The sequence below is a fragment of the Heteronotia binoei genome, chromosome 2 (assembly GCF_032191835.1).
Source record: "Heteronotia binoei isolate CCM8104 ecotype False Entrance Well chromosome 2, APGP_CSIRO_Hbin_v1, whole genome shotgun sequence".
Classification (NCBI taxonomy): domain Eukaryota; kingdom Metazoa; phylum Chordata; class Lepidosauria; order Squamata; family Gekkonidae; genus Heteronotia; species Heteronotia binoei.
In genome coordinates, this window is record NC_083224.1 from 200,771,250 (window position 1) to 200,798,847 (window position 27,598).

The 27,598-nt window shown below is 50.8% G+C and overlaps 1 protein-coding gene across 1 annotated transcript in view; it reads right to left on the bottom strand.

Moving 5' to 3' along the window:
• PIP5K1C (phosphatidylinositol-4-phosphate 5-kinase type 1 gamma) overlaps positions 1 to 27,598 on the bottom strand; it is a 92,718-nt gene that overhangs the window by 2,138 nt on the left and 62,982 nt on the right. The window contains exons 12-17 of the mRNA XM_060232845.1: positions 26,437 to 26,598; positions 18,643 to 18,781; positions 16,743 to 16,775; positions 14,233 to 14,361; positions 10,999 to 11,131; positions 4,067 to 4,141 (exon numbers count right to left, since the gene is read on the bottom strand). Coding sequence (XP_060088828.1) covers positions 4,067 to 4,141; positions 10,999 to 11,131; positions 14,233 to 14,361; positions 16,743 to 16,775; positions 18,643 to 18,781; positions 26,437 to 26,598 — 671 coding nt within the window. The remainder of the gene's footprint in view (positions 1 to 4,066; positions 4,142 to 10,998; positions 11,132 to 14,232; positions 14,362 to 16,742; positions 16,776 to 18,642; positions 18,782 to 26,436; positions 26,599 to 27,598) is intronic.

Consider the following 27,598-nt stretch of genomic DNA (forward strand, 5'->3'; position numbering starts at 1 on the left):
GCATGGGGCTTTTCCACGTTCTTGTTTTCTGCACTTGTGTGTTCCTCTTGGCTTTGTCCCCACCCACCCCCACTTTATACTGAATCAGACCCTCCATCAAAGTCAGTATTGTCTACTCAGACTGGCAGTGGCTCTCCAGGGTCTCATGCCTATTTGCCTGGGCCCTTTTTAGTTGGAGATGCCGGGGATTGAACCTGGAACCTTCTGCTTACCAAGCAGGTGCTCTACCACTGAGCCACCGTCCCTCCATCTCCATCACCTACTGTCTGGGCCCTTTAGAGTTGGGGATGCCAGGGGTGGAACCTGGGACTTTCTGCTTACCAAGCAGGTGCTCTACCACTGAGCCACCGTTCTCCATCTCCATCACCTACTGTCTGGGCCCTTTTGAGTTGGAGATGCCAGGGATTGAACCTGGAACATTCTGCTTCCCAAGCAGGTGCTCTACCACTGAGCCACCGTCCCTCCATCTCCATCACCTACTGTCTGGGCCCTTTTGAGTTGGAGATGCCACGGATTGAACCTGGAACCTTCTGCTTACCAAGCAGATGCTCTACCACTGAGCCACCGTTCTCCATCTCCATCACCTACTGTCTGGGCCCTTTTGAGTTGGAGATGCCAGGGACTGAACCTGGGACCTTCTGCTTACCAAGCAGGTGCTCTACCACTGAGCCACCGTCCCTCCATCTCCATCACCTACTGCCTGGGCCCTTTTTAGTTGGAGATGCCAGGGGTGGAACCTGGGACCTTCTGCTTCCCAAGCAGATGACCTACCACTGAGCCACCGTCCCTCCATATCCATCACCTACTGCCTGGACCATTTTGAGTTGGAGATGCCAGGGATTGAACCTGGGACCTTTTGCTTACCAAGCAGATGCTCTACCACTGAGCCACCATCCCTCCCCATTGACCCTCCTCCTTCCATGTGTCTGCTCCCTCTGGTGGTCAATCCGATGTTACATCGCTTTATGTCCGGCATAGAAATCTGCAGTTTAAATCTGCAGGGAGATATGCTGAAGGTTAAGCAATTTAATATTAAATCGACCACTAGAGGGAGCAAAACAGCTGTGGAAAGGCGGGGGGGGGGCGGAATGAAGCACCAGGAACAAGTGAGCGAGGAAAATGAGAATACAGAAAAGCCGTAAGTAGAACAGCATCCAGTAGACATGCAGAACCTTACAGGTTCAATCCCTCCAGCTCCAGGCAGGTGACAGGTAGCTGGGACAGGCCCTTCTCTGTTCAAGGCTCTGAAGAACCTCTGGTGCTTGAGAGATGGACAGACAAGTGGTCTTGATGTACAGCTGCTTCACACGTGTGGCATCAGAGTAAAGGCCAATGAAGTTTTATTCCAGGTATAAGCTTTCCAATGTCACCTTTAAGACCAAAAAGGTTTTGTTCCAGGTATAAGTATTTGTGTGGAAGCACACTTCTTAGACCTTGAATAAAACTCGGTTGGCCTTCAATGTGCCGCTGCGCACAACTTTGTTCTGCTGCTTCAGAATGTGGCGGCCCGCCTGGATAACTTCCAAAAAATGTTTTGCTCTTCCAGGCATGAAACAGTAAAAATGACCCGTCGCTCTCTGAGGGAGTTCTTGCCATGTCTGACCATGAGACAAGCTCAGAGCACAAATCACAGAGACGCAACAGGCAGCTTCCTCTAGAAGGCTGAAGCAAAGACAAAGGGAAACTTAGCGTAGTTAACTGCATAGAAGAGCAAGCCAAAAAAGGCACTCTAAGTAATTACCACCACAGAAAATATATCACTGTAAATGCTCTATTGCAGGGTTTCCCAAACTTCTCCCCTCCGTTGCCTGGTTCTCTCCAGGCAGAGGATGATCAGGGAGGGATACAGAGACTGCATGCTGACCAGAAGCTTTCCCCATTCTTTTCTGATGCTTCCGAACATCAGAGAGGGCTTCTGGCCAGCACGCAGTCTCAGTATCGCTCCCTGAGCATCCTCTGGGTGGAGGACGGTCAGAGAGGGATACAGAGACTGTGCGCTGGCCAGGAGCTTTCCCCGCCCTCTCTGATGTTTCCGAATGAGGGAAGGCTTCTGGCCAGCGTGCAGTGTCTGTAGCGCTCTCTGAGTGCTACATGCGGCGGCTTGGGAGGCAGGGGCTGCAGCGCAGCTTGGCATGCAGCGCTGAAGATAAATAGAGAGGAGGGGGGCCGGGGGCTGTCAGGCCGCCCCTGGCGACCCAGTATTGAGGTTTCCATGGTCCAGTACCGGGTCGCAACCCTGCAACTGGGAAACACTGCTCTATTGCAAAGCATACAATGCACTATGTTGGGAGTAGACAACAAAGATTTTTAAATTTATGAATTTATAATGCTCACAGGCACCCTGAAACTGTTTACAAATATGTGAACATATAAGGCAAGTTGAGTCTTGAGCAAAGTAACGCCGAAGTTCTAGTACAAGTCAGATAGTGTCTATCAAGTCACAAAATGCAGTTAAGCAGCAGTAAAACACCCATTCCAGATATTGTGGTGTTTCAATTTCTCTTCATCAGCTGCAAAAGTCATCTAGCAGGCTGCTTCAATGGAACCAGATCTCAGCATCTCAATACTCTGGACATAAAGTTCACAGCTCAACTTGCCTTGTATGTTCACATATTTGAAAACAGTTTCAGGGTGCCTGTGAGCACTATAAACTCATAAATTTAAAAACCTCTGTTGCATACTTTGCAATAGAGCATTTACAGTGATATATTTTCTGTGATGGTAATTACTTAAAAGTAAATGTAGTCCCCTGTGCAAGCACCAGTCGTTTCCGACTCTGGGGTGATGTTGCTTTCACAACATTTTCACGGCAGACTTTTTTACAGTGTGGATTGCCATTGACTTCCCCAGTCATCTGCACTTGCCCCCCAGCAAGCTGGGCACTCATTTTACTGATCTCGGAAGGATGGAAGGCTGAGTCAACCTCGAGCCGGCTACCTGAACCCAGCTTCTGCCAGGATCGAACTCAGGTCGTGAGCAAGGCTTGGGGACTGCAGTACTGCAGCTTTACCACTTTGTGCCATGGGGCTCCTCAGGTAATTACTTAGTGTGCCTTTTTTGGCTGGCTCTCCTCTATGCAAGAGTCCCATGGCGCAGTGTTAAAGCTGCAGTACTGCAGTCCTAAGCTCTGCTCACGACCTGAGTTCGATCCCCGGTGGAAGCTGGGTTCAGGTAGCCGGCTCCAGGTTGACTGCCTTCCATCCTTCCGAGGATGAGTCCCCAGCTTGCTGGGGGAAAAGCGTAGATGACTGGGGAAGGCAATGGCAAACCACCCCGTAAAAAGTCTGCCGTGAAAATGTGAAAGCAATGTCACCCCAGAGTCGGAAATGACTGGTGCTTGCACAGGGGACCTTTCCTTTCCTTTCCTCCTCTAGAAGGCTGTCAATTTTTGTTGCGTCTTGATATGGGCAGTGATGGAATCATCCAGTTCTACATCGCAGAGGGAATTGGCAGGTGACTTGATCTCTGGCAAAGAGGCAGGAGCAGAACAGAACATGCAGCCACCACGTACCACAAGGGCTTTTGTTCTGGCCTAACGGGACCTTAGAGGTATTTTATTATTTCCACAGCTATCTAGAAGTTACTGGTGATAACTGCAAATTATGGAAGCAGACTGTTAACCTATGTAGACATGAAAAGGCCGGCTGAGGAGCTAAAAACGGGAGATTTGCTAAAATTCACATGCACACATCTCCCTGCCTCTAGAAATCTAGCTAGCAGCTCTATGGTTATTTCTTACTTGCCACTTTGAAGCCTCTACAGGTGCTGCTAGGGAAACAACAGAACTCCGAACTGCTGGCGGGGGGTGGGGTGGGAGAATGTGTGTCTTCCAACTCCTCCTCCCACCACCAACATAAAAATTTTAACTCCCCAAACATGCAAACTATTCTATGCCAAAAAAACCCTACACAAAACTCACTCTGCCCCCCCTTGTGAGAAAAGATAAGAATCTCTACACTAAAGCAAGAGAAGAGATGGCTAAGTACAGCAGCTAAGAATCTCGAACAGGGAAGTTCTCTGCTTCAAATCTCGTCGGCTGGCCTTCTCTACTAGTAAGTGCACTTACGCTCCCAGAGGAAAAGGAGGCGGCTCGCAGCCTGCGCAGGCGGGGAGAGTAAATCCAGTACTTGCCATCTGTGAACTGGATGTCACACCAGAATGAGGGAGGGAGGGAGAAAAACAAAGATAAGAGAGGATGAATGGAAAACAAAACATGACGCTGATAAAGCTCTTGAAAAGGATGTCTGAGTACATATGGAAAAGGAAAAAGAAAAAAGGAAAGGAAAGGAAAGGAAAGGAAAGGAAAGGAAAGGAAAGGAAAGGAAAGGAAAGGAAAGGAAAGGAAAGGAAAGGAAAGGAAAGGAAAGGAAAGGAAAGGAAAGGAAAGGAAGAAAAAAGGGAAGGGAGGAGAGGAAAGAGAGGAAAGAGAGGAAAGAAGGGAGGGAGGGACGGAGAAAGAAAGAGAGGGAGAAGAGGGGTTGTGGGAAGAGGAGAACACCTCTACAGTTCAGTTGCACCATGCTTTGTCCCTTCCTTTCTGCAGGGAAGCTGGCACTATAACGCACTATCAAAACATTTTGTAAACTGCATGTGCTCAAGCAGCCACTGCAAAAGCAACCCTTGCAACCTGGAAAGTGTTTGCCAACCTCTGTGTTTACCTCAATGTCTGTGATTCAATTCCCAGTTTGAGTATAGCTGTGAACAGATCCAGAGTGGGGGAGACAAGGCTATCGATGTGTTTAGAATATTTATATATCCACCTTTCTCCTGAGCATCGCAAAACCCAGGACTTGTTGGTGCAACACAAGGAATCCATGATGCAAAGCACTGCCCTCCCCCACACACTCGCATGCATGCAAGCAGGAGCCTGGGAAGCGAATCCTCTTCCTTGCAACAGAAAACATCTGTCAGGTTTCTCTTTTCTGTCTCGGGAAAGCGAAAGGGGCTGGCCTCATCAGCAAAGGCAGCGCTTTTGGGGTAGAAAAAGCCCCACAGGAACTCATTTGCATATCAGGCCACACCCCCTGATGCCCAGCCAGCAGGAACTGTGTTCCTGCTCAAAAAAAGCCCTGGACAAAAGCAGTGGACAATCTTCAGTTCTACCGAAGGGCAGATTCTAGAACTGATGGCAGAAACTCAGCTCTTTCCAAATTACAACTTGCATTTTTTAGAAGAAAAGAAGTTATTAGATTTATATCCCATCCCTCAACTCTGAAACTCAGAGAGACGTACAATCTCTTTTCCCGTCCTCTCCAACAACAGAAAGCCTGTGAGGTGGGTGGGGCGGAGAGAGCTCTCCCAGAAGCTGTCCTTTCAAGGACAAAGGCTCAGGGCGTTTTCGCACTGACCTTAATCAGCAACGACGCCCCTCTTCACCGCGCAGGATCGGCGCGGATTTCGCACTAATTGCCGCGGAGCACCCGGAAGAGCTGGAAAGTCCCGCGGCTTTTGCGGTGCAAATGGAAACTGGTTTTTGGCGGTTTCCGTTTGCGCCGCAAAAGCCGCGGGACTTTCCGGCTCTTCCGGGTGCTCCGCGGCAATTAGTGCGAAATCCGCGCCGATCCTGCGCGGTGAAGAGGGGCGTCGCTGCTGATTAAGGTCAGTGCGAAAACGCCCTCAGAGTGGCCTACAATCTCCTTTCCCTTCCTCCCCCACAACAGACACCCTGTGAGATGGGTGGGGCTGAGAGAGCTCTCCCAGAAGCTGTCCTTTCAAGGACAGAGTCTCAGAGCAGCCTGCAATCTCCTTTCCCTTCCTTCCCCACAACACACACCCTATGACCTGCAGATCAATTCTCCATTATTTCCTATGGGAATCAGTCTCCATATGGAATAATGGAGCACCCAGCACACATCCCCCCGCCCCGCTTTCAGATGACCCTGAAGCGGGAGGAGGGCCTCCAAACCAGGGGATCCCCTGCCCCCACCTGGGGATTGGCAACCCTAATCTCAGAAGACAGAGGAGCTGGCCAAACAAGACTTCCTGTGGTTGCAGGTTACAGCTCCAGAGCCATATGGAGCCTATAGTCCTTTCCTGGGCTGAAGCAGAATGCCTTGTGCAAAGAGAGAATATGTCATTTTTTCCATCTGTTTTCATGTGCATGCTTTACCGATGTTCTAGACTGTGGGACTGCTTTTGTGTTCAAGTGCAGGGCATGCCCAAGTTTGGCTTACAGTCACTCAGACTAATAAACCTGGCTCTTTGAGAGTCAGTTTGGTGTTGAGAGCCAGTTTGGTGTAGTGGTTAAGTGTGGGGACTCTTATCAGGGAGAACCGGGTTTGATTCCCCACTCCTCCACTTGCACCTGCTGGAATGGCCTTGGGTCAGCCATAGCTCTTGCAGAGGTTGTCCTTGAAAGGGCAGCTGATGTGGGAGCTCTCTCAGCCCCACCCACCTCACAGGGTGTCTGTTGTGGGAGGAGAAGATATAAGAGATTGTAAGCCACTCTGAGACTCTGATTCAGAGAGAAGGACGGGGTATAAATCTGCAATTCTTCTTCTTTTTTTATTCCCTTTGCCTAAAGTACGCCCCAAGATCTGTCCAGCACCTAGGGAAAACTGAACTGTGTGCCTCTCACCTCACCCCCACCCCCCAGAAGCACCTGCATGCGTCCCAAGAAGGAAAGCAAAACACACGTCAAGGGGTGGCACTGTCAAAACACCGCAATCACCAACCCATTGCCAGCTGACCACCTGCGACAAGCATTAAAACGAAAGGCGCACGGCACAGCACCCATGCTTAAACACGTGGATTCGCAGCAGGTTTCCCTGAAGTGAGCGCCTGTTGAAAGGGGAACGAGTGTAACAGGGGAGACGGCCGTGAGGGATACTGGCTTTCTGCAAATGCCAGGTCTGTTTTTGCCCGGCCACAGAGGGCGTTCTCTTTGGCAAGGAGTCTTCCACTTCTTTCTGCAGTTCTTTAAGGCAGGTATAGGAAAAATTCCTATTTGGAAAGGCTATGCTCATGTTCTTTAAAGGAAGCGGAGTCACTGGAGCATATGTTTTTCAGTTGCGCATTTTATAACATGCCACAGTCAGAGATTATTACTCCCTTGTTGGACAAGATCCCTGGCCTCATGAGTAAAGCCAGGCTAGGCCACCTCCTATCTGACATAAACCCTAAAATCACCTATCAAGTTGCCAGGTTTTATGTGTTGATTATAGAATCCTAGAATTGGAAGGGGCCTCCGGGGCCATCTAGTCCAACCCCCTGCACAATGCAGGAAACTCACAAATACCTCCCCCCAAATTCACAGGATCTTCAGTGCTACCAGTTGGCCCTCTAGCCTCTGCTTAAAAACCTCCAAAGGAGAGCCCACCACTTCCCGAGGAAGCCTGTTCCACTGAGGAATCGCTCTAATGGTCAGGAAGTTCTTCTTCATAGAATCATAGAGTTGAAAGGGACCTCCAGGGTCATCGAGTCCAACCCCTGCACAATGCAGGAAACTCACAAACACCTCCCCCCAAATTCACAGGATCTTCATTGCTGCCAGATGGCCCTCTAGCCTCTGCTTAAAAACCTCCAAAGGAGAGGACACCACTTCCCGAGGAAGCCTGTTCCACTGAGGAATCACTCTAATGGTCAGGAAGTTCTTCCTCATAGAATCATAGAGTTGAAAGGGACCTCCAGGGTCATCGAGTCCAACCCCTGCACAATGCAGGAAACTCACAAACACCTCCCCCCAAATTCACAGGATCTTCATTGCTGCCAGATGGCCCTCTAGCCTCTGCTTAAAAACCTCCAAAGGAGAGGACACCACTTCCCGAGGAAGCCTGTTCCACTGAGGAATCACTCTAATGGTCAAGAAGTTCTTCCTCACAGAATCATAGAGTTGAAAGGGACCTCCAGGGTCATCGAGTCCAACCCCTGCACAATGCAGGAAACTCACAAACACCTCCCCCCAAATTCACAGGATCTTCATTGCTGCCAGATGGCCCTCTAGCCTCTGCTTAAAAACCTCCAAAGGAGAGGACACCACTTCCCGAGGAAGCCTGTTCCACTGAGGAATCGCTCTAATGGTCAGGAAGTTCTTCCTCATAGAATCATAGAGTTGGAAGGGACCTCCAGGGTCATCAAGTCCAACCCCCTGCACAATGCAGGAAACTCACAAACATCTCCCCCTAAATTCACAGGATTTTCATTGCTGTCAGATGGCCATCTAGCCTCTGTTGAAAAACCCACAAGGAAGGAGAGCCCACCACCTCCCAAGGAAGCCTGTTCCACTGAGGAATCGCTCTAAACGGTCAGGAAGTTCTTCCTGATGTTGAGCCAGAAACTCTTTTGAACCCTTCTAGGTCTAATTCTATGCTACAACTTTTCTGCAGGCCCAGACAGAATCATAGCGTTGGAAGGGACCTCTAGGGTCATCTAGTCCAACCCCCTGCACAATGCAGGAAACTCACAAACGCCTCCCCCTAAATTCACAGGATCTTCATTGCTGTCAGATGGCCTTACCAAACTAGGAGGGCAGGGAGAGGAGAGTCAGCTGGAGACTTGCTGAAATTTGGCATCCCTAGCGCACAGGGGGACTGTTCTACCACATCACAGAGATTTGTTGTGGTTCGCAGGGACTCACGAACCTCACAAAACAAGCCAGTTCAGTAAACAGAAAGGTTTGTGGTTCGTGAGACCCCTAGAACCACAATGAACCTCCATTTTCCTGGTTCGTATCCATCCCGAGAGGCCAATAGACTGCAATTCCACTACCAGAGCCAGTTTGGTGTAGTGGTGAAGTGTGCGGACTCTTATCTGGGAGAACCGGGTTTGATTCCCCACTCCTCCACTTGCACCTGCTGGTATGGCCTTGGGTCAGCCATAGCTCTGGCAGTTTGTCCTTGAAAGGGCAGCTGCTGTGAGAGTCCTCTTAGCCCCACCCGCTTCACAGGGAGGAAGGGGAGGGAGATTGTAGTCTGCTCAGAAACTCTGTCCTCGAAAGGGCAGCTTCTGGGAGAGCTCAGCCCCACCCACCTCACAGGGTGTCTGTTGTGGGGGAGGAAGGGAAAGGAGATTGTGAGCTGCTCCTGAGACTCTCCGGAGTGGAGGGCGGGATATAAATCCAATATCTTCATCTACCTCACAGGGTGTCTGTTGTGGGGGAGGAAGGTAAAGGAGATTGTGAGCCGCTCTGAGACTCTTCGGAGTGGAGGGCGGGATATAAATCCAATACCTTCTTCTACCGTGGTTCAAGTCTTGGGCAGCTAAAAAAGATGGGTTCCATTTCCAGGTGGCAGGCAGTTGGTGAGCTCCAAGCAGCCTGGTTTCCTACCTCTTAAGAGGCTGCACATCTGAAGGGGCTGCTTCTTCACTGTCCCCAACCAGAAGTGGTTGAAGACAATCACCATGCCCCTCTGCGGTTAACGGATTCGGCGCTTCTCCAAGGCCAAGAAAAACATGGTTAGGAGATCGAATGCCCATTTGGGGAGCAATGTGCCCTCTAAGCTGCAGTCTTATGAGCAAAAATTCAACTTTGTGAGCTATGGGCATTAAAGCTGGATCCAAGTGGGCAGCCGTGTTGGTCTGAAGCAATAGAACAAAGCCGTAGACAAATGGCACCTTTAAGACCAACTAAGTTTTATTTGGAATGTAAGCTTTCGTATGCTCTAAGCAGACTAAGTCCGAAAGCTTACATTCCAACTTAGTCTGTTTAGAAGAGAAACACTCTCTTGTTTAGAAGAGAAACACTGAGAAAACTCTCCCAGAAGCTGCCCTTTCAAGGACAGAGTCTCAAAGCAACCTACAATCTCCTTCCCCTTCCTCCCCCACAACAGACACCCTGTGAGGTGGGTGGGACTGAGAGAGCTCTCCCAGAAGCTGCCCTTTCAAGGACAGAGTCTCAGAATGGCCTACAATCTCCTTTCCCTTCCTCCTCCACAAGACACCCTGTGAGGCGGGTGGGGCTGAGAGAGCTCTCCCAGAAGCTGCCCTTTCAAGAACAGAGTCTCAGAGTGGCCTACAATCTCCTTTCCCTTCTTCCCCCACAACAGACACCCTGTGAGGTGGGTAGGGCTGAAAGGGCTCTCCCAGAAGCTGCCCTTTCAAGGACAAAGTCTTAGAGTGGCCTACAATCTCCTTTCCCTTTCTCCCCCACAACAGACACCCTGTGAGGTGGGTGAGACTGGAGAGGCGGGTGGGGCTGAAAGGGCTCTCCCAGAAGCTGCCCTTTCAAGGACAACTCTTACGAGAGCTATGCCTGACCCAAGGCCATTCCAGCAGCTGCAAGTGGAGGAGTGGAGAATCAAACCTGATTCTCCCAGAGAAGAGGCCACACAATTAACTGCTACACCAAACTGGAGAGGGGGGGGGGGGAGAGGGCAGAAATGGTTTTGGGGAAAACAAGAAGCGACGCCACATGTTCACCAAACTTGGGGGGGGGGGGGAGAGGAAATCTCGAAAAAAAGCTCAAAGAAGTTAAAAATCGGGCCAGGGAAGGTGAGGCAGGCCCTTCTCATGTGTTAGGGGGCAGATGAATCCCCTTTGCAAATCGGCCGGGAACTGGCAAATTGGAACTCGGCACATGCCCACTGCACACCAACTCTGGCTCACTTACGCCCCCTGCTCAGCCTCTCTAGGCTTCCTCCTCTGCACCCGTTTCTGCCTGCAGGGAAAGGAAAATACATCAGAGTTTTCTCCATGGAGACAGCAGAGTGACTGCCCCCTGCGTTGAGCGCCTATTTCAGAGGATCCAAGGGTTCTGACTGCCACATGATGGTCGTCGGGGGACCCTGGTTAGAGGACCCCTCCCACAGCCTACCCTGAGCAGAAAGGGAGAAAAAACTTGCAAAGTAACCAACCTGAAACGGGTTCAAGGGACGTCGACCACCTAGCCGGCATTCAGAAGGTTAAAGGCTTTTTGAAAAAAGGAAGGTGGGAGAGAGAAAGCATGAAAGACCACAGGGGCAAAGAGAGGCAGAGGAACGGAGAGAGAAAGAAGCAGAGCGAACCACAGCTAACCGAACACCTTCTCACCATCCCCAAAGAGGTTTTTAAAAACTGACTTACAAAATAGATATCTGGAACTGGGAGGTCCTCCTCATCTGAGGCTTGGCTGGCCGGCTCGGAGGCTTGGCTGGCCGTCTCGACCTCGACAGAAGCTGCCGTCAGCGCTGGGGCACACGCCAGCAGGGCTGCTTGCCTGCGGAGAACCAGAAGACAGAACTGACCAAGGGTCACGACTTCACAGCGGTAGCCCTGGCGGGCTTCCACGACCGCAGCCGCTGCACCCCGAGGGACGGTCTGTCAGCCAGGCACAATGAAAGCGGACTGCTCTCCTCTCTGGGAAGTTCCATGCACTGTCTCAAATGGGATGGATTTTCCCCAGATTTAAGAAGACGATGATACTGGATTTATACCCTGCCCTTCTCTCTGAATCAGAGTCTCAAAGCAGCTCACAATCTCCTTTATCTTCCTCCCCAACAGGCACCCTTTGGGGCAGGTGGGGCTGAGAGAGCTCTCTCAGAAGCTGCCCTTTCAAGGACAGAGTCTCAGAGTGGCCTACAATCTCCTTTCCCTTCCTCCTCCACAACAGACACCCTGTGAGGCGGGTGGGGCTGAGAGAGCTCTCTCAGGAGCTGCCCTTTCAAGGACAGAGGCTCAGAGCAGCTTACGATCTCCTTTCCCTTCCTCCCCCACAACAGACACCCTGTGAGGTGGGTGGGGCTGAGAGAGCTCTCCCAGCAGCGAGAGCTATGGCTGACCTAAAGCCATTCCAGCAGGTGGAAATGGAGGCGCAGTGAATCAAACCCGGTTCTCCCAGATAAGAGTCTGCACACTTCACCACTGCACCAAACTGGCTCTCTCTCTCTTAGACAGGGAGATTTATGCCTTCCCCATTCAGTACGGGGGTTTGGCCCCTGTGCCCAAGTCAATGGCTTTTACATGCTGGGTGACACCTCCACCCCTTGGGCTTGAGACCACTTCAGCTGATGGTGGGGGAGAACAGAGTTCACCTCAAGAAAGAGCATCGCTTCTGCCTGCCAGGCACAAAGGGGTTGGACTATGTGTCCTTTTAGCTCCCCGTTTCAGATCTGATTATGTGATTGCTTCTAGTCCTATTGCCGGGAGGAGGTGGGGGGATGCACTCTGTCCTGTTTAATTCTTTTCCTTTAAAAAAAAAAAAGTTTTTATTCTTAGCTCTTTTGAGCTACGGTCTAGAAAGGTGGCATATCCCGTTTCTAAAGATTTAAAAGTGGCGTTCACTGTGCTTGCCATGCCACAATGAGAACCGAGGGCTGGGTGGAGATGGGGGCATGCCAAAATTAGTTGGGTTTCTGTCACCAGGGCTTTTTTGGGAGCAGGAGCTCCTTTGCATATTAGGCCACACACCCCTGATGTAGCCAATCCTCCAGGAGCTTACAGGGCAGTTAGTACAAAACCAGGACTGGCTACATCAGGGGTGTGTGGCCTAATAGGCAAAGGAGTTCCTGTTACAAAAAAAAAAGCCCTGTCTGCCACTCTGTAGGGGCTGCATTGAAAGACTGGTGGGGGGGGGGGAACCCCGTAAAGCAGAGCCTGGCCTTTAGGTGTAGCCAAGAGCGAAAGTAGAACAGAATGTCTGGCTTCCCAGCGGCAGACGGGAGAGACCATTTTCAATGCCCCCCACAAGCTCCTTAAAAGGAAAACAAGAGAACGGCTCAATCCGAACCACTTCCAAGGGTGCAAATTTTGTACCTGGGACTCAGCCAGAAAGGTGGACTGCAAATGAAGCAAGCAAGCAAATACTTCCAAGTGAGGAGCTTGGTTGAGACTTCACAGGAAACTACGGTTTATTATAAATACGGTTAGCTTTTGAAACCAGGATTCGGCTCGCTAATAATCTCTTGAACCCTGCTTTGCTTTGAACGCCACGGTTCCAGGTGCTTGTTTGATGCATCTCTAATTAACCCGTAAAGTGGCCCAGGATCAGACAAAACTGCAGAAACCACACTTTTGTGATGTTTCAACTGAGCTCAGTTCTTTTTGCAAAATGAGCCCCAGAGAGCACTACAATCAAGTTTGCAAAATCTCTTGACGACCCCTGGGCCAAAGGATGTCCGGCCGTCCACCACCAGGGCGAGAGCCTTTTCGGTGGCAGCCCCTACCCTCTGGAATGCTCTCCCGGAATACATCAGGGCCCTGCGGGACATGCCACAATTCTGCAGGGCCTGCAAGACAGAACTGTTTAAACAGGCTTTTAACATCTAATGGAGGCGACCAGTACTTTACTATCCCACGGCACTGATATCCTATCCCAACCCAAAAATGTAATACGCTAAACAACATCTAATAACATCATAGTAAAGAGGGCTATTCAAGGACTGATAACAACGCCGTCTAGGGATTAGAGCTGTATACGTTTGAGATGTTTTAAGGATTTTATTGTGATTTTGTTGTGATGATTTAATTCTATGTTATTTCAATTACTGTTAGCCGCCCTTAAGCCCGTCGGAGAGGGTGGGATGTAAGTATAATAAAAATAAAAATAAATAAATGGGGTTTTTTTAAAGGCAGGGGTGTCTCCCATCCACAGTCTGAAGTGTCACGGCCCATTGTGGGTACTGAGGTCTTCCCAGTCTTCACTGTATGGCAACCCACTGCATGCTGGGAAGGCTGCCCCTGTCATGGGTGCTGGGGACCCTGCAGAGGAAGACGAGTCTGCCGAGGAAACTGTACCTCTGCCACCTGTACCAGTACCCCTGCCTCCTGCTGAAGAAGATCCCAGCCCCCCTGCCTCGCCCTCTCGGGTGGCTCGTGTGCGTGACCGCCTCCGTCAGGACCTCAGGGATCGGAGGAGGGCGGCACGCTCACAAGCAAGACGCTCCCTGAGTCCTGAGTTTTGAGAGGATTCTGGCCCTCCTAAGAGCAAGGATGCTTGAGTTGTAACAGGATCCTGGCTGCCTCCCAGAGCCAGCAATTAGCCCAAATGGGCAACAGCCAGCAGAGGGCTATATAGCTGTGGGCTTTGGGAGGAGGCTTTGTGGAAGCAACTAGTCATCTCCCTGACGCTCTAGCATCCACTCCGGCTTGACTTTGGTTGACTCCCTGACTTTGGCTTTTGACTTCTGGACTCCCTGACCTCGGCTTCTGGACCTCGGACCTGCGATACTTGCACAGCGATTTGGATTTGGCACCTTGGACACTCCCGCTTGCTGGCTACAGACCTCGGACTGCCTCTGGACTTTGCCTGACCCGGCCCCAGCCGTGACAGCCCCCGCCTCCAAAGGCCCCCGGGTGAGAGCAACCATCAGCAACAACTACCCTGCCGCAGCATCGGCCTCTGACCCCGCATCATCTGCATCAGGGACCACGATCTCGATGTCACACTTGGGCTTGAGTTCCACTGTGATCTGTTGGAGATCATCTTCAACCCGAACCTCTTCACGAGACCTGCGGGTTGGGGGGTGAGGGGAGAACAAGGCGCTTGCATTAGGGGTCATTTGTAGAAAAAGAGGTGCTGGAGCTCCTTAGCACGACCCAAACAGAAATGTAATCATAATAATAATTTTTAATTTATAATAATATAATAACAACTTTTAATTTATATCCCGCCCTCCGCGCCGAAGCAGGCTCAGGGCGGTGTAAGGTGCTTAATAACATTCAATAACATCACAGTAAACAGCGCTCGTTAAGAATTAATAATAACACTATCTAGGGATTAAAGCGGTATACGTTTGGGATGCTTTTATAACTTATTGAGATTTTATTGTAATAACTCAATTTTAGGTTGTTTGAATTGTTGTTAGCTGCCCTGAGCCTGCCAGGGAAGGGTGAGATACAAATATAATAAAAGAAAAAAACAAAATAAGAATAACATTTGTATGACTCATTTGCACACGCCACACACCCGACATCACCCCAGAAGGTGTACTAAATTCTATTAGCTCAGCATCTATCTTAAAATGCTTCTTGAATTAGAATTGTCATCATAAAACCTGACTCCTGTTAAATCACCACAGCAGCACGATGAAGATTTCCACCTGTCTGCTTCATGTTTCAGTTCTTTCCCAATTTTTTGGGAGGGGAAAAATATTAGAAAGTCTTAAAGAGTCCAGCAAATTCTCACAGCGGGTTTGAACAGTGGAGTCCAGAAGCAAGTATTTTTTTTGGAGGGGTGGAGGGTTAAGAAAGAAGCACAATACAACGTTGAGGTTTCAGAGCTCCGCTTCTGCGAGCTCCTACCCCAAAATGAGGCCTGCTGGTGCTCAGTTTTGCATCTGTTCCGTTCCCGTCTCTAGGGCGTTTTTATCCTACCATTCTCCTCTAAGTAGTTGAGGGCAACAAATCAGCACACAAGAATCCGGGACGAAGCTGCCTTCTATTGAATCATGGATCCTTCTAGGACCATCAAAGTCAGTCTTGTCTACTCAAACTGGCAGCGGCTCTCCAAGGGTCTCAAGCGGAGGTTTTTCATGCATACTTGCCTGGACCTTTTAGTTGGATTGAACCTGGGACCTTCTGCTTACCAAGCAGATGCTCTACCACTGAGCCACCATCCCTCCCCACATGGGATTAGCTAATACACACATGAAGCTGCCTTTTACTGAATCAGACCGAGAATCCATCAGGGTCAGTCTTGTCTACTCCGACCGGCAGTGGCTCTCCAGGGTCTCAGGCTGAGGCCTTTTGCTTGATCTTTTTAACGGGTGATGTTGGGGATTGAACCTGGGACCTTCTGCGTGTCAAATGGACACTCTGACATTGAGCCACCCCCTTCCCCATACAACCAGACTGCAGCAGAACACAGAAATGGAGATCATATGGTTTAGCCTTGGCAAAAAATGCAGTGCAAAAAGGAGTGTGGGGGTGGAGGGGGGTGAGGAAGGATGAAAACAGAAACCTAAGGATCATTATTGCAGATAAGTTATAGAGTTTGCAGTTTCTGCTTTACAAAAACCAGCCAAAAATTTGTTTGCAATAAAGATTTTGATGTACCTTTGCATTGTCAACTGTTTGTAAACTATTAAGAAAGGAATAATAGAATCATAGAGTTGGAAGGGACCTCTAGGGTCATCTAGTCCAAACACCTGCGCAATGCAGGAAACTCACAAATACCTCCCCCTAAATTCGCAGGATCTTCATTGCTGTCAGATGGCCATCTAGCCTCTGTTGAAAAACCCACAAGGAAGGAGAGCCCACCACCTCCCGAGGAAGCTTGTTGCACTGAGGAACCGCTCTAACAGTCAGGAAGTTCTTCCTCATGCTGAGCTGGAAACTCTTCTGATTTAATTTCAACCCGCTGGTTCTGGTCCTACCTTCTGGGGCCACAGAAAACAATTCCACCCCATCCTCTATTTGACAGCCCTTCAAGTACTTGAAGATGGTGATCCTATCAGCTCTCAGCCGCCTCCTCTCCAGGCTAAACATGCCCAGCTCCTTCAACCTTTCCTCACAGGACTTGGTCTCCAGACCCCTCACCATCTTCGTCGCCCTCCTCTGGACCCGTTCCAGCTTGTCTAGATCCTTCTTTATTTATTGATTGATTTGATTTATATCCCGCCCCACCCCGCCGAAGAGGGCTCAGGGCGGCTTAAAATGTGCCGCCCTGCCCTAAATCCCTCGCTCAGCTACATCTGCAAGACTGGCTTCCTGGCCCCAAGTCCTTCCTTTTTTTCCTGAATCCTCAGTCTTTGGGCAGCTTCAACCTGCTTTTTCAAAACGACAACAACAACACCCCAAAAGCCCACGCAAAACATTGTGGAGTTCTGCCCTGGGACCTTCCAACGCTAGGAGGGTTTAATGAGGTACATGTGACTTCGGACAAGGCTCACCTTCCATCTTGCCCCGAGGATTGGGTGCGCCGCCTGCGAAAGAAAGAACAGCAGAAGGGTGACTTCCGCACGAGGGCTCATTCACACACAGTCACTACAATTTGCTCAATGGCTGATGCTCCGATAACCATCAAAGCCACATCTGATTGCTTGGCGTTAATTGCTTGATCATGACCTTTAAAGCCCTCTACGGCCTGCGACCTGTCTACCTTCGGGACCGACTTTCCCCGTATGAGCCCCAAAGAGCACTGTATTCAAGTTCCCAAAATCTCTTTAGGATCCCTGGGCCAAAAGAAGCTCGGCCGTCTACCACTAGAACAAGAGCCTTTTCGGTGGCAGCCCCTGCCTTGTGGAACGCCCTCACGAACTCAGGTCGTGAGCAGAGGGCTCCGACTGCAGTACTGCAGCTTTACCACTCTGCGCCACGGGACTCTTCATAGAAGTGTAGAGCACTAAATAACTTCTAGCAATACCGATCTTGGAATTTTGTATGAAATGACTTTTATTGTATATCTGCTTTTAATTTTTATGTTGTTTTGTTAGCTGCCCTGAGCCCATTTGGGGAGGGTGATATAAATACGATAAAATAAATAAAATAAAACAAATCTGCTAATGAGCATTTGAGGCCTAAACCTTTTGGGCCGCGTTTCCAGAGCAAAGAGAGGCAGGCATCTTCAGTGACAAACGTGTTCCCCCCAGCAGGTACCAACCGCCCTGCAAACACGCAAAGTCAACATCCGCCCGCATGTGTGCTTCCTCCGCGGTGGCCCTCGCCTGATGGAGCAGCCTCTCTGATGAGGTTAGGAAGTCTCCTGCTTTCCACAAAGTAGGCAAAATGGAATTATTCCAGAGGGCTTTTTTTGCACAGGTAAACAGCACACTAAGAGCCTCGTGGCACAGAGTGGAAAAGCTGCAGTACTGCAGTCGGAGCCCTCTGCTCACGACCTGAGTTCTATCCCAGCGGAAGCTGGTTCAGGTAGCCAGCTCCAGGTTGACTCAGCCTTCCATCCTTCTGAGGTCGGTCAAATGAGCACCCAGCTTGCTCGGGGGGAAGCGTCGATGACTGGGGAAGGCAATGGCAAACCACCCTGTAAAAAGTCTGCCGTGAAAACGTTGCGAAAGCAACATCACCCCAGAGTCAGAAACGACTGGTGCTTGCACAGGGGACCTTTCCTTTACCTTTTTTTAAGCAGCACACGGCACTATAATGAAATGGCAGAAAGGAGCACTGGCCAAGGGATAGGGACTGTGGCCTGGACTACTGCATCGCTACCTGTCACAGTAAGGATGCTCCAGCCGGTGTTCCCTCTAAGCTGCGGAGTCTTGAGAGCCAAAATTCTATTTTGTGAGCTACTGGCATTAAAACCATGAGCGACGGCATCAATGAGTGCGCTCTGGGGTCATCCTTCCCGAGCTAAGACAAAAATGTGCGAGCTGCAGGCTAGAAATCTGTGAGCTGGCTCACGCTAATGCAGCTTAGAAGGAACACTGCTCCAGAAGAGGGAGTTTCTACACTGCTGAACGTATCATGTTTAGAAATGCAGGCCTTGCTTTGGCTCTGCTGGAGACGTCTGCCTGCTTTCAGATCTCTACAGCCCCCAAACCCCCTCCTGCTGTTTGTTTGATGTCCTGTGCAGCTGCCTGGACCTAACTTGTGAACCATCTCGGGTTTCGCTGAGAAAAGATGACTATAAATCGGGGTGGCCAACGGCAGCTCTCCAGATGTTTTTTGCCTACAACTCCCATCAGCCCCAGCCATTGGCCACGCTGACTGGGGCTGATGGGAGTTGTAGGCAAAAAAAAACATCTGGAGAGCTACCGTTGGCCACGCCTGCTATAAATGAGCAAATAAATAAAGAAAATGTTCTCTGACTTGAGAGACGCAATCCGGTCCTCTTACCTATACCTGGGTTGCTCCGAGGACTCGGAAGGGGACCGCTCGGGGACAGAAAGAGACGTCGACGAGAGCGTCGTGGCGATGGAGGCGGTGGTCGCTTCTTCGAAGGAGGGAGGGGTGCAAGGAAGCAGGTCTGGCCGGCCTGAGTAGCCCACGAGGGGAAAAAGAGAAACCACAGAAGGCTGAGGCTGCCCCGTTCACAGGAATGAGGCGGATAAGCAGCATCAGGGACTCCCTTTTAGGGCTGCTCAGCCGGGCTGGCTCATTTGCGCACTTTCCACGCAGGCGAAAATCACTGCTCTCTTCCATTCAAGGAAGATCGCATCTGCCAAGCCCCAAAGCCAGCCAGTGTGGGATCCCCTGGATTGCCGTGAAACTTGCCGGCTGACCTCGGATCAGCCATCCCCTTTCTGCCCAGCCCACCTCACAGGTCTGTCGTGAAGATAAACCGAAGAAAGAGAAACAAACAGACACCGTAATGAGAACCATCTCCAGGCCCGGCGCTAGACTTTCCTGCGCCCAAGGCCAAACCACACTCTGCCGCCCCTCTTCCACCCCGGTATCCTTTTTGCGTGCACCCCAATGATGTCACTGACACGCCCACCCCACTTCGCCCAGGCTTCCGGAGTTCTAAGAACTTCAAATCCGGACGGCTGCCAGGCCCCCTCACCAACTTCGCCCAGGCTTCCCGACCTTCAGGGAGTCTGGGCGAAATCAGGACCCGGGCGGGCATGCAGAGAGGGGGCGCCTTATGGTGCCCCTAGGCCAAGTGGCGCCCTAGGCTGCCACCTAGTTGGCCGACTCGTCTCACGCCAGCCCTGACCATCTCAACCCCCTCCCTCCTGGGTAGAAGGAGCGGCTCTCAGACCTGGGATATCACACAATGCCAAAAGTCCAAAATAACAAGACCTGAGCTTGCAAAGTCACAGCCACCAAAGGGGGGGAAGTGGAAAACTGACCAAGACAGAGGAGAGTGCATCACTTAAAATCTACTATCTATCCCCGGACCAAGGGAGGTCAGACTGTGTTCTATATGGGCTAGGGTTTTCTCAGTGGCAGCACCAGAAATGTGGAATGCCCTCCCGGAAGCCATAAGAAGATGATATTGGATTTATATCCCCCCCTCCACTCCGAAGAGTCTCAGAGCGGCACACCATCTCCTTTCCCTTCTTCCCCCACAACAGACACCCTGTGAGGTAGATGAAGATATTGGATTTATATCCCGCCCTCCACTCCGAAGAGTCTCAGAGTGGCTCACAATCTCCTTTCCCTTCCTCCCCCCCACAACAGACACCCTGTGAGGTGGGTGGGGCTGAGAGGGCTCTCACAGCAGCTGCCCTTTCAAGGACAACCTCTGCCAGAGCTCTGGCTGACCCAAGTCCATTCCAGCCGCTGCAAGTGGAGGAGTGGGGAATCAAACCCGGTTCTCCCAGATAAGAGTCTGTGCACTTAACCACTACACCAAACTGGCTCTCTGTTGATATATATGTGCTGTAGATTTCTTAATGCTGTTGATATATATGTGCCGTAGATTTCTTAACCTGCAATTCATGCTTCTATAATAGTTTTCAAATGTATATTTAAAAAGGAGAAGAAGAAGAAGAAGAAATTGGATTTATATTTTGCCCTCCAGAGTCTCAGAGCGGCTCACAATCTCCTTTACCTTCCTCCCCCACAACAGACACCCTGCAGGGTGGGTGGGGCTGAGAGGGCTCTCACAGCAGCCGTCCTTTCAAGGACAACTCTGCCAGAGCTCTGGCTGACCCAAGGCCACTCCAGCAGGTGCAAGTGGAGGAGTGGGGAATCAAACCCGGTTCTCCCAGATAAGAGTCTGCACACTTCACCACTACACCAAACTGGCTCTCCTGCGGGATCTTTCCCAATTCCGCAGGGCCTGCAAAACTGAATTATTTCAACAGGCCTTCAACACCTAAACCGGGAAAGGACTACCACCCCCACACTGCTGAGGAACTACGATCATTACAGGATCACTGTTAGTAGAAAGAAAGATCCCGCCTTTATCGAAGTTGCACAGCACCTAAAAATGTATTTTATCGTTTTAAACTCTAACTGTTTTGAACTGGCTGTTAGCCGCCCTGAGTCCACTTGCGGAGAGGGCGGGATAGAAGATAACAACAACAACAACTGGCCTTTGGCCCAAGAGCCCATTCAAACCCAATTCTAAGTTGTCCCAAGGGGCTGGACAGGATATGCTCCATCCACGAACAATGAATGAATGCTCACAGCCAAGTACCTACAAAACCGGGGGGGGGGGCACGGAACAAGCTAGAAAGACACAAACAGTAAACACACATACTGCGTTTGTATCTATTCTCAACAAGAGCAATCAATTACAAATCAATTCTTCTTATTGGGGAAAAAAACTAGTGTGTGTGTGTTTTCAAACTATCTAACAATAATACATCAAAACAATGTTGTAATCCATTTCATAATCGTTAGTGAGACAGAGATCACTGAAAGCAACAAATACAAGGCAAAACTTGACCAGCCGGACACATAAATCAAATGTAGTCGGGAACTTCGCAGCGTGAGGTTCTACTCGTGAGGGGCACCAATAATGTGCCTCGATGAAAAGCTTAGCTCCGTTCCCCGTGGCGCGGAATCTTCTTCGGAGCGTGTCCTCTTCAACAGCACAACCACACCTTAAACTGGGACCCACAATTACGCAACGATTTCTAAATCCCAACCAATTTTGAGCTTCGCTAAGAATAATTTCGATCTTCTGCCTTGATGGCGTCGGCTCAGCAGACACGCACAAAACGTTTTTACACAAAAATCTATTTGCAATTGACCGCTACCAGTTGACAACAGATGCAAACGCAAAAACAGTATATATTCACTAATTTTGCTCTTCGCAGCCAAGTACCGACATCCAGTGAAGGAGGATGCCCTGGGCCTTGACCCACAGTCCAGACCGGATGCTGAAAAACAGAGATTACAGAACTGGAGGGGTGGGTGGGGCAAACTGTGGCTCGGGAGCCACACATGGCTCTTTCACACATATCGTGTGGCTCTCAAAGTCCCCATCACCCCATCAGCCAACTTGGAGAAGGCATTTGTCTCTTTAAATCACTTAATGCATTTGAAGTTAAAGTTGCTTTCTTTCCACCTCTCCCTCCTCATCTACTTACCTAACCTTCCTTCCTTCCTCTCTCCCTTCCTGTCTTGTGGCTCTCAAACATCAGATGTTCATGTCTTGCAGTTCGCAGACATCTGACGTTTATTCTATGTGGCTCTTACATTAAGCAATTTTGGCCAACCCTGTTATAGAACAAAGCTTTTACCCAGAATTCGTTGGTCTTAAAGGTGCCACTGGTCTCAAAGTCTGTTCTATTGTTTCAGACCAACACAGCTACCCACCTGAGTCTATCAACAGAGATTAGATAAGCGTATTCATTTATTTATTATTTTAAAACATTTATATCCCACCTTTCCCCGTGGTTCAAGGTGGTTTACAATGATAGTTGAAAATATTTTCAGTTAAAACCCAATTATAAAACCCAATAAAAACAGCAAGCCCCAAATTTCTCCCCCCTTTAAAAGATGCCTGCCCCCCAAACCCAGGCCGACAGGCAGGTCTTGCAGCACCTCCTGAATATCTCCAAAGAGGGGGCCCTCTTGCTCTCTTCAGGGAGCCCCTCCCACAGAAATGGGGCCACGATGGAAAAGGCCCAGGCTGTGGCTGATGCCACACAGGCCACCTTACATGGTGGGCTAGCCAACAAATGGCACACAGGGACAGATGGAAGGAGGAGTCCTTTAACCTTCTGTGCAACCCCCCTTTCCCAGCCAAACCACACTGGCACCGTGCTGTCTGAACCCCCTTGGCTTGTTAGGTTTGGGATCCCGAGACTTACATGGAGATTTCGAGGAATGACAGGAGTTGTTCAAACCTTTCCACCTTGGAGCAGGAGAGTTCCTGACCGATTTCCCACTCACCTTGCTTCAGTCTCCTTGCTCCTTTTCCCTGCGGGGCCGCTGCTGGATTTCGCAGAAGCTGCCCTGAGCCGGCGAGTTGCCCCGCCCCTTTTCAAGTTCCCTCCGCGGCAGACAGAAACGGGTTTTCAGAGGGTCCTGCCTGCTGCGGAGGGAACTTGAAGAGAGGCGGGGTGAAATCCAGCAGCAGCCCCGCGGAGAAGAGGAGAGGGAGAGCGGCGTACGTTTAGTGGGAAATCGGTCCCTCTGTTTTGGAAGAGAGGGCAAGGCTTTTGCTTTCTCCTGGATCCAAAAACATGGCACGGTGTAAAAGAGAGACAGCCAGGGGTCGTTTTGTAGAATAGGTGGTGGAGCTCATCCAGGGATTGTTATGCAGCTGCACCTACTATTCAATGGACAAGGAGGTGGAACTCCCAGAAGGAGGCGGTGGAACACTCAGAAAGGTTCAAGAGGAGCTGTGCTCCTGTGAGCTCCCACTGAATCTGAGGCCTGCGTAGAAGCTAGGTTGCCTTCAGAGGTGCCATCTACAAGCCACTGCATTAAAGACAAAGACTGACTGTCTCGCCACACGACTGAGAAAATTGTTGCCCAAAGACACCCCTGCAGTTTTCACCCACTCCGTCAGCCCTAATCTCTGCCACAGCCAGCAAGGTGCGGGAAGAACAGGAGAAAAAAGATACACACACGCAAACACACGCACACAGACGGCACTGTACTAAAGTTAAGGCAGGGGTCCCCAACCCTTTTTGAGCCTGCGGGCACCTCTGGACATCTGGCACAATATGGTGGGCAGTGAGGGCACAACCCCAAAAGAGCTGCTGCAGGAGACAGAGCCAGACAGACAATGGCTGCTGCCGCTTACTTTCAGTCACGCGGTGAAGATTGTTGGCCAATCGGGAGCCTGGATTGAGAAAGCCCCGCCTGACCCCTCCCGGTTGTGGAAAACACTCAGCAGGCGCTAGGAAAGGTGCCGCAGGTGGGCACCGCCTCGGGGAGCCCCGAGCGAAGGCACCTGGCATTCTAAGGAGTAGAGCTGAGCCGTTTTGAGCGTGTTGCCTGCGATGTTCCCTCTAAGCTGCTGAGTCTTGCAAGCAAAAATCCTACTTTGTGAGCTGCTGCCATTAAAGTTGTGAGCTGCTGCATAAACGATTGTGCTCTGGGGTCATCCTTCCTGAGCTAAGACAAAAACATATGAGCTGGAGGCTAAAAATCTGTGAGCTAGCTCAAGCTAACTCAGCTTAGAAGGAACACTGGTTGCCTGTACAGAGAAATTTTGTGGAGACCTTGGGTCCTCAGTGAACTTTTACTGTCCTTTAGATTTATGATTAATCCCTTGCCTGAGGAAGGATTCTGGCAGGGCCAGCGCCTGGGAGCTGGAGAGGTAGGCAGCTGTTTTGGGTGCCACCTCGCTTACAGGGTGCCTTCAGGCACCCTCTTCCACTGCTCCGCTGCTCTCAGCTTCCCTGGTTGAAGATCCTGGAAGCTGAGACCTAGGGAACTGCACCCCAGTTTGTGCTCTCCTCCAAGCCCAGTTTCCTAGCCAAGCTCAGAGGAGAGCGGCGTCGCTCTGAAACTGCCTCCCCTGCAAAAGGAGACAGCCTCAGAGCAAGGCAGGCACTCCCACGGCCCTTTAACCCACCCGGCAGGCGGGTGGAAGAAGGAGGAGGTGCAGTGTTGCTCTGAAGCTGCCTTCCCTCAAGGGGAGACAGCCTCAGAGCAAGGCAGGCAGTCCCGCGGCCCTTTAACCCACCCGGCAGGCGGGTGGAAGAAGGAGTAGGTGCAGTGTTGCTCTGAAGCTGCCTTCCCTGCAAGGGGAGACAGCCTCAGAGCAAGGCAGGCAGTCCCACGGCCCTTTAACCCACCCGGCAGGCGGGTGGAAGAAGGAGGAGGCGCATTTCCGCTCTGAAGCTGCCTCCCCTGTAAAGGGAGACAGCCTCAGAGCAATGCAGGCAGCCCCACGGTCCTTTAATCCACCTGGCAGGCAGGTGGAAGGAGGAGGAGGTGCATTTCCGCTCTGAAGCTGCCTCCCCTGTAAAGGGAGACAGCCTCAGAGCAATGCAGGCAGCTCCACGGTCCTTTAATCCACCCAGCAGGCAGGTGGAAGGAGGAGGAGGCACAGTGTTGCTCTGAAGCTGCCTTCCTTGCAAGGGAAGACAGCCTCAGAATGAGGCAGGCAGTCCCACGGCCCTTTCCTCCATCCAGCAGCCAGGCATATGAAAGGAATTGCAGCCTCGCTCAGACCCCCCATGGGGTGGGTGCAGTCATGCAGGCAGCCTGCAGCAGCAAAAACTCCCACGCCGCCCCTGGATTCTGGAAACAGGAGAGAAGTCGGCATCCCTGTTGCAGGGTTATTTCCTGGGAATAAGGAATGAGGATCACGCATCCTTTCTGTGATTGAATTTGAACATTGGGATTGGAGGCTTCATGTAGGAGCCACATGAACACTGAGTTCTCCGATGTTTGTAGCACGATATCCACCTGTTGATTTGTCTGAATAGCGGAACTGCGTACTTGGAATTTTCTATGAATCGCTGCAATCGGCTTTATTATGGGTAAAGTTTGTTGTAATTCCTAATCTAGCTGTTTACAAATTATATGTGGTAATTGTGGTCACAAGGTTTGTCTATTTTATATTAACCTTTTTGCGATGGCTCTTGTATTACAGCAGGGGTGGCCAATGTGGCTCAGGAGTCCCGTGTGGCTCTTTCATACATGTTGTTTCACACCGCCCCATTAGCTGGCTTGAATAAGGCATTTCTCTCTTTAAACCACTTCTTCAAACCAAGCCAACTGGTGGCTTGGGAGAATGCATTTAAAGTTGCTTTTGTTCCACCACCCCATCTATTTGCCTGTCTGCCTTCCCTGTCTTGTGGCTCTCAAACACCCGATGTTTGTTCTACGCGGCTTTTATGTTAAGCAAGTTTGGCCACCCCTGTATTACAGCATCACTAGTCCGGATTACGGCAGACTGACCCCAGTGGTCTCAGGTCACTGCGGTGGTGATGGTGGGGGAGCCTTGCCAAGTGAGAATTCCACTCCAGCAAAGAATTCCACTCCACCTGTTGGACTTTCACCAGGACATCCTGGGCTGAAATTCCTGGTTCAGTTGAGAAGCTCACTGGGGGCGTTTTCGCACTGACCTTAATCGGCAGCGACGTCCCTCTTCACCGCGCAGGATCTGCGCGGATTTCGCACCAATTGCTGCGGAGCACCCGGAAGAGCCGCAAAGTCCCGCGGCTTTTGCGGCGCAAATGGAAACTGGTTTTTGGCGGTTTCCATTTGCGCCGCAAAAGCTGCGGGACTTTGCGGCTCTTCCGGGTGCTCCGCAGCAATTGGTGCAAAATCCGCACAGATCCTGCGCGGTGAAGAGGGACGTCGCTGCCGATTAAGGTCAGTACGAAAACGCCCTGGGTTAAATTTCACCAGAAAGGTGCTCTCGTCTTAACCAACCTCACAGGGCTGTCGTGTAAGATAAAACAGAGTCTGGGTATGCTGCACGGAGGCTCTTTGGAGGAAGGGGTACAAAGAAAGTAAGGGGTGTGGGGGGGTGAAAGCGAGACAGTTGTCACCTTGGGGTAAGGGGAAGCCCCCCCCGCCCCCTTCCAACACAACTGTCCCTTGGCTACTCGAGGGACAACTGGTGCTCTTACCTTCCCCCCTCTTGTGGTTAACTTTAGGACCTGCAAAAGCACAGTGAGAAATTCAAAAAGATTTGTAGGAAATGCCAGAATGTAGAGGCGGGGCAGTCTGCACTGAGGGACAAGGAGCAGCAACGAGAGGCCAAAGGAGCTAAGGGAGAGCCGGGGCCACGCCAGGGAAGCCAGGATCGTGCAGACAAACCTTCGTCCTCCAGCGTCGGGTAACTCCTGGCCCCACGGAGGTCGTACTGGGCCTCGTCCTTCTCCAAGGGGATCTGGCTGGCTGAGAACGCCGACAGAGGGCCAGGGGACTTGATGGCTAGCAAGGCGCCTCGTCCTTTCTTGGAGGGGGAGGATTTCAGAGCTGGAGGGGGGAGGAGAGAAGACACGGAGAGAGCTGCAGTGAACTTAAGTGGAGCCATGTTGGGTCAGGCCAATGGCCCGTCCAGTCCAACACTCTGTGACACACACTGGCCGAAGCCCTGGATGTTTGGAAAAGAGAAGGGGGACAACTTCCCCCTCCCAAGCTAAAAAAACCCAGATGCTTTATCCTGGCCTCACAGGGAAGGCACTTTAATCCCAATGTCATTTTGGTTGCCCTCTCCTGCTCTTTTTTCTCAACGAACGGCCATAGCAAAGGACCAGCCAAGCAGGCAGAACTCCCCAAGGTCTCAAGTGGAGGAACTTTCTACACCCTGAGATCTTTCCCACAAGGGCTGGAGCTGAGGTCCTTCTGTCTGGATGCCTCATTCGTCCTCAGACCAGCCTGTCACTCAGGAAACCTGTTCTATTTTTTTTTTTAAAGGCGAGAGCTTTAACAAGGAGAGGCCCATCTCTGCTAGAGCATCAGATTTCTTCTTCGAGGAAAAATTAATCCTGGGTTGTTTTCCTGCATCTTTCAGGAAAATGGAATTGTTGGCTCCCTTTTTCCATTTTGTTCAAAACTATGAGCTGACGTTCGGCCTTTGAGACGGGGAGAGGGGTGAATTCTAAGCTATCCTTTGCAATCTTTTTGCAGTCTTGACATTCACTCTGGGCAATGACCAAGGCTTCAAAACCAGGGTTTCCCGATCTGTGGGTCAGGCCCCAAAGGCGAGCGTCATCTCTCTCACAAGTGGATCATAACAGCAGGGGAGGGGAGAAGGAAAGGAGAGCGGAGCCCGAGAGGCTTCGTGACGCATCTGGGGCTGCTTCTACATCGTGGGCTGAATGTCCTCAAAATGCAGCCTGTGTGATGATCTACCAACAGGGAAACAATCGGATATTGATATCCTACTAGCAGCTGCAAAACTTACAATCGCTTCTCAATGGAAATCCCCTTCAGCTCCATCAGTTTCGGCTTGGCACTCCAGACTTTGGAAACA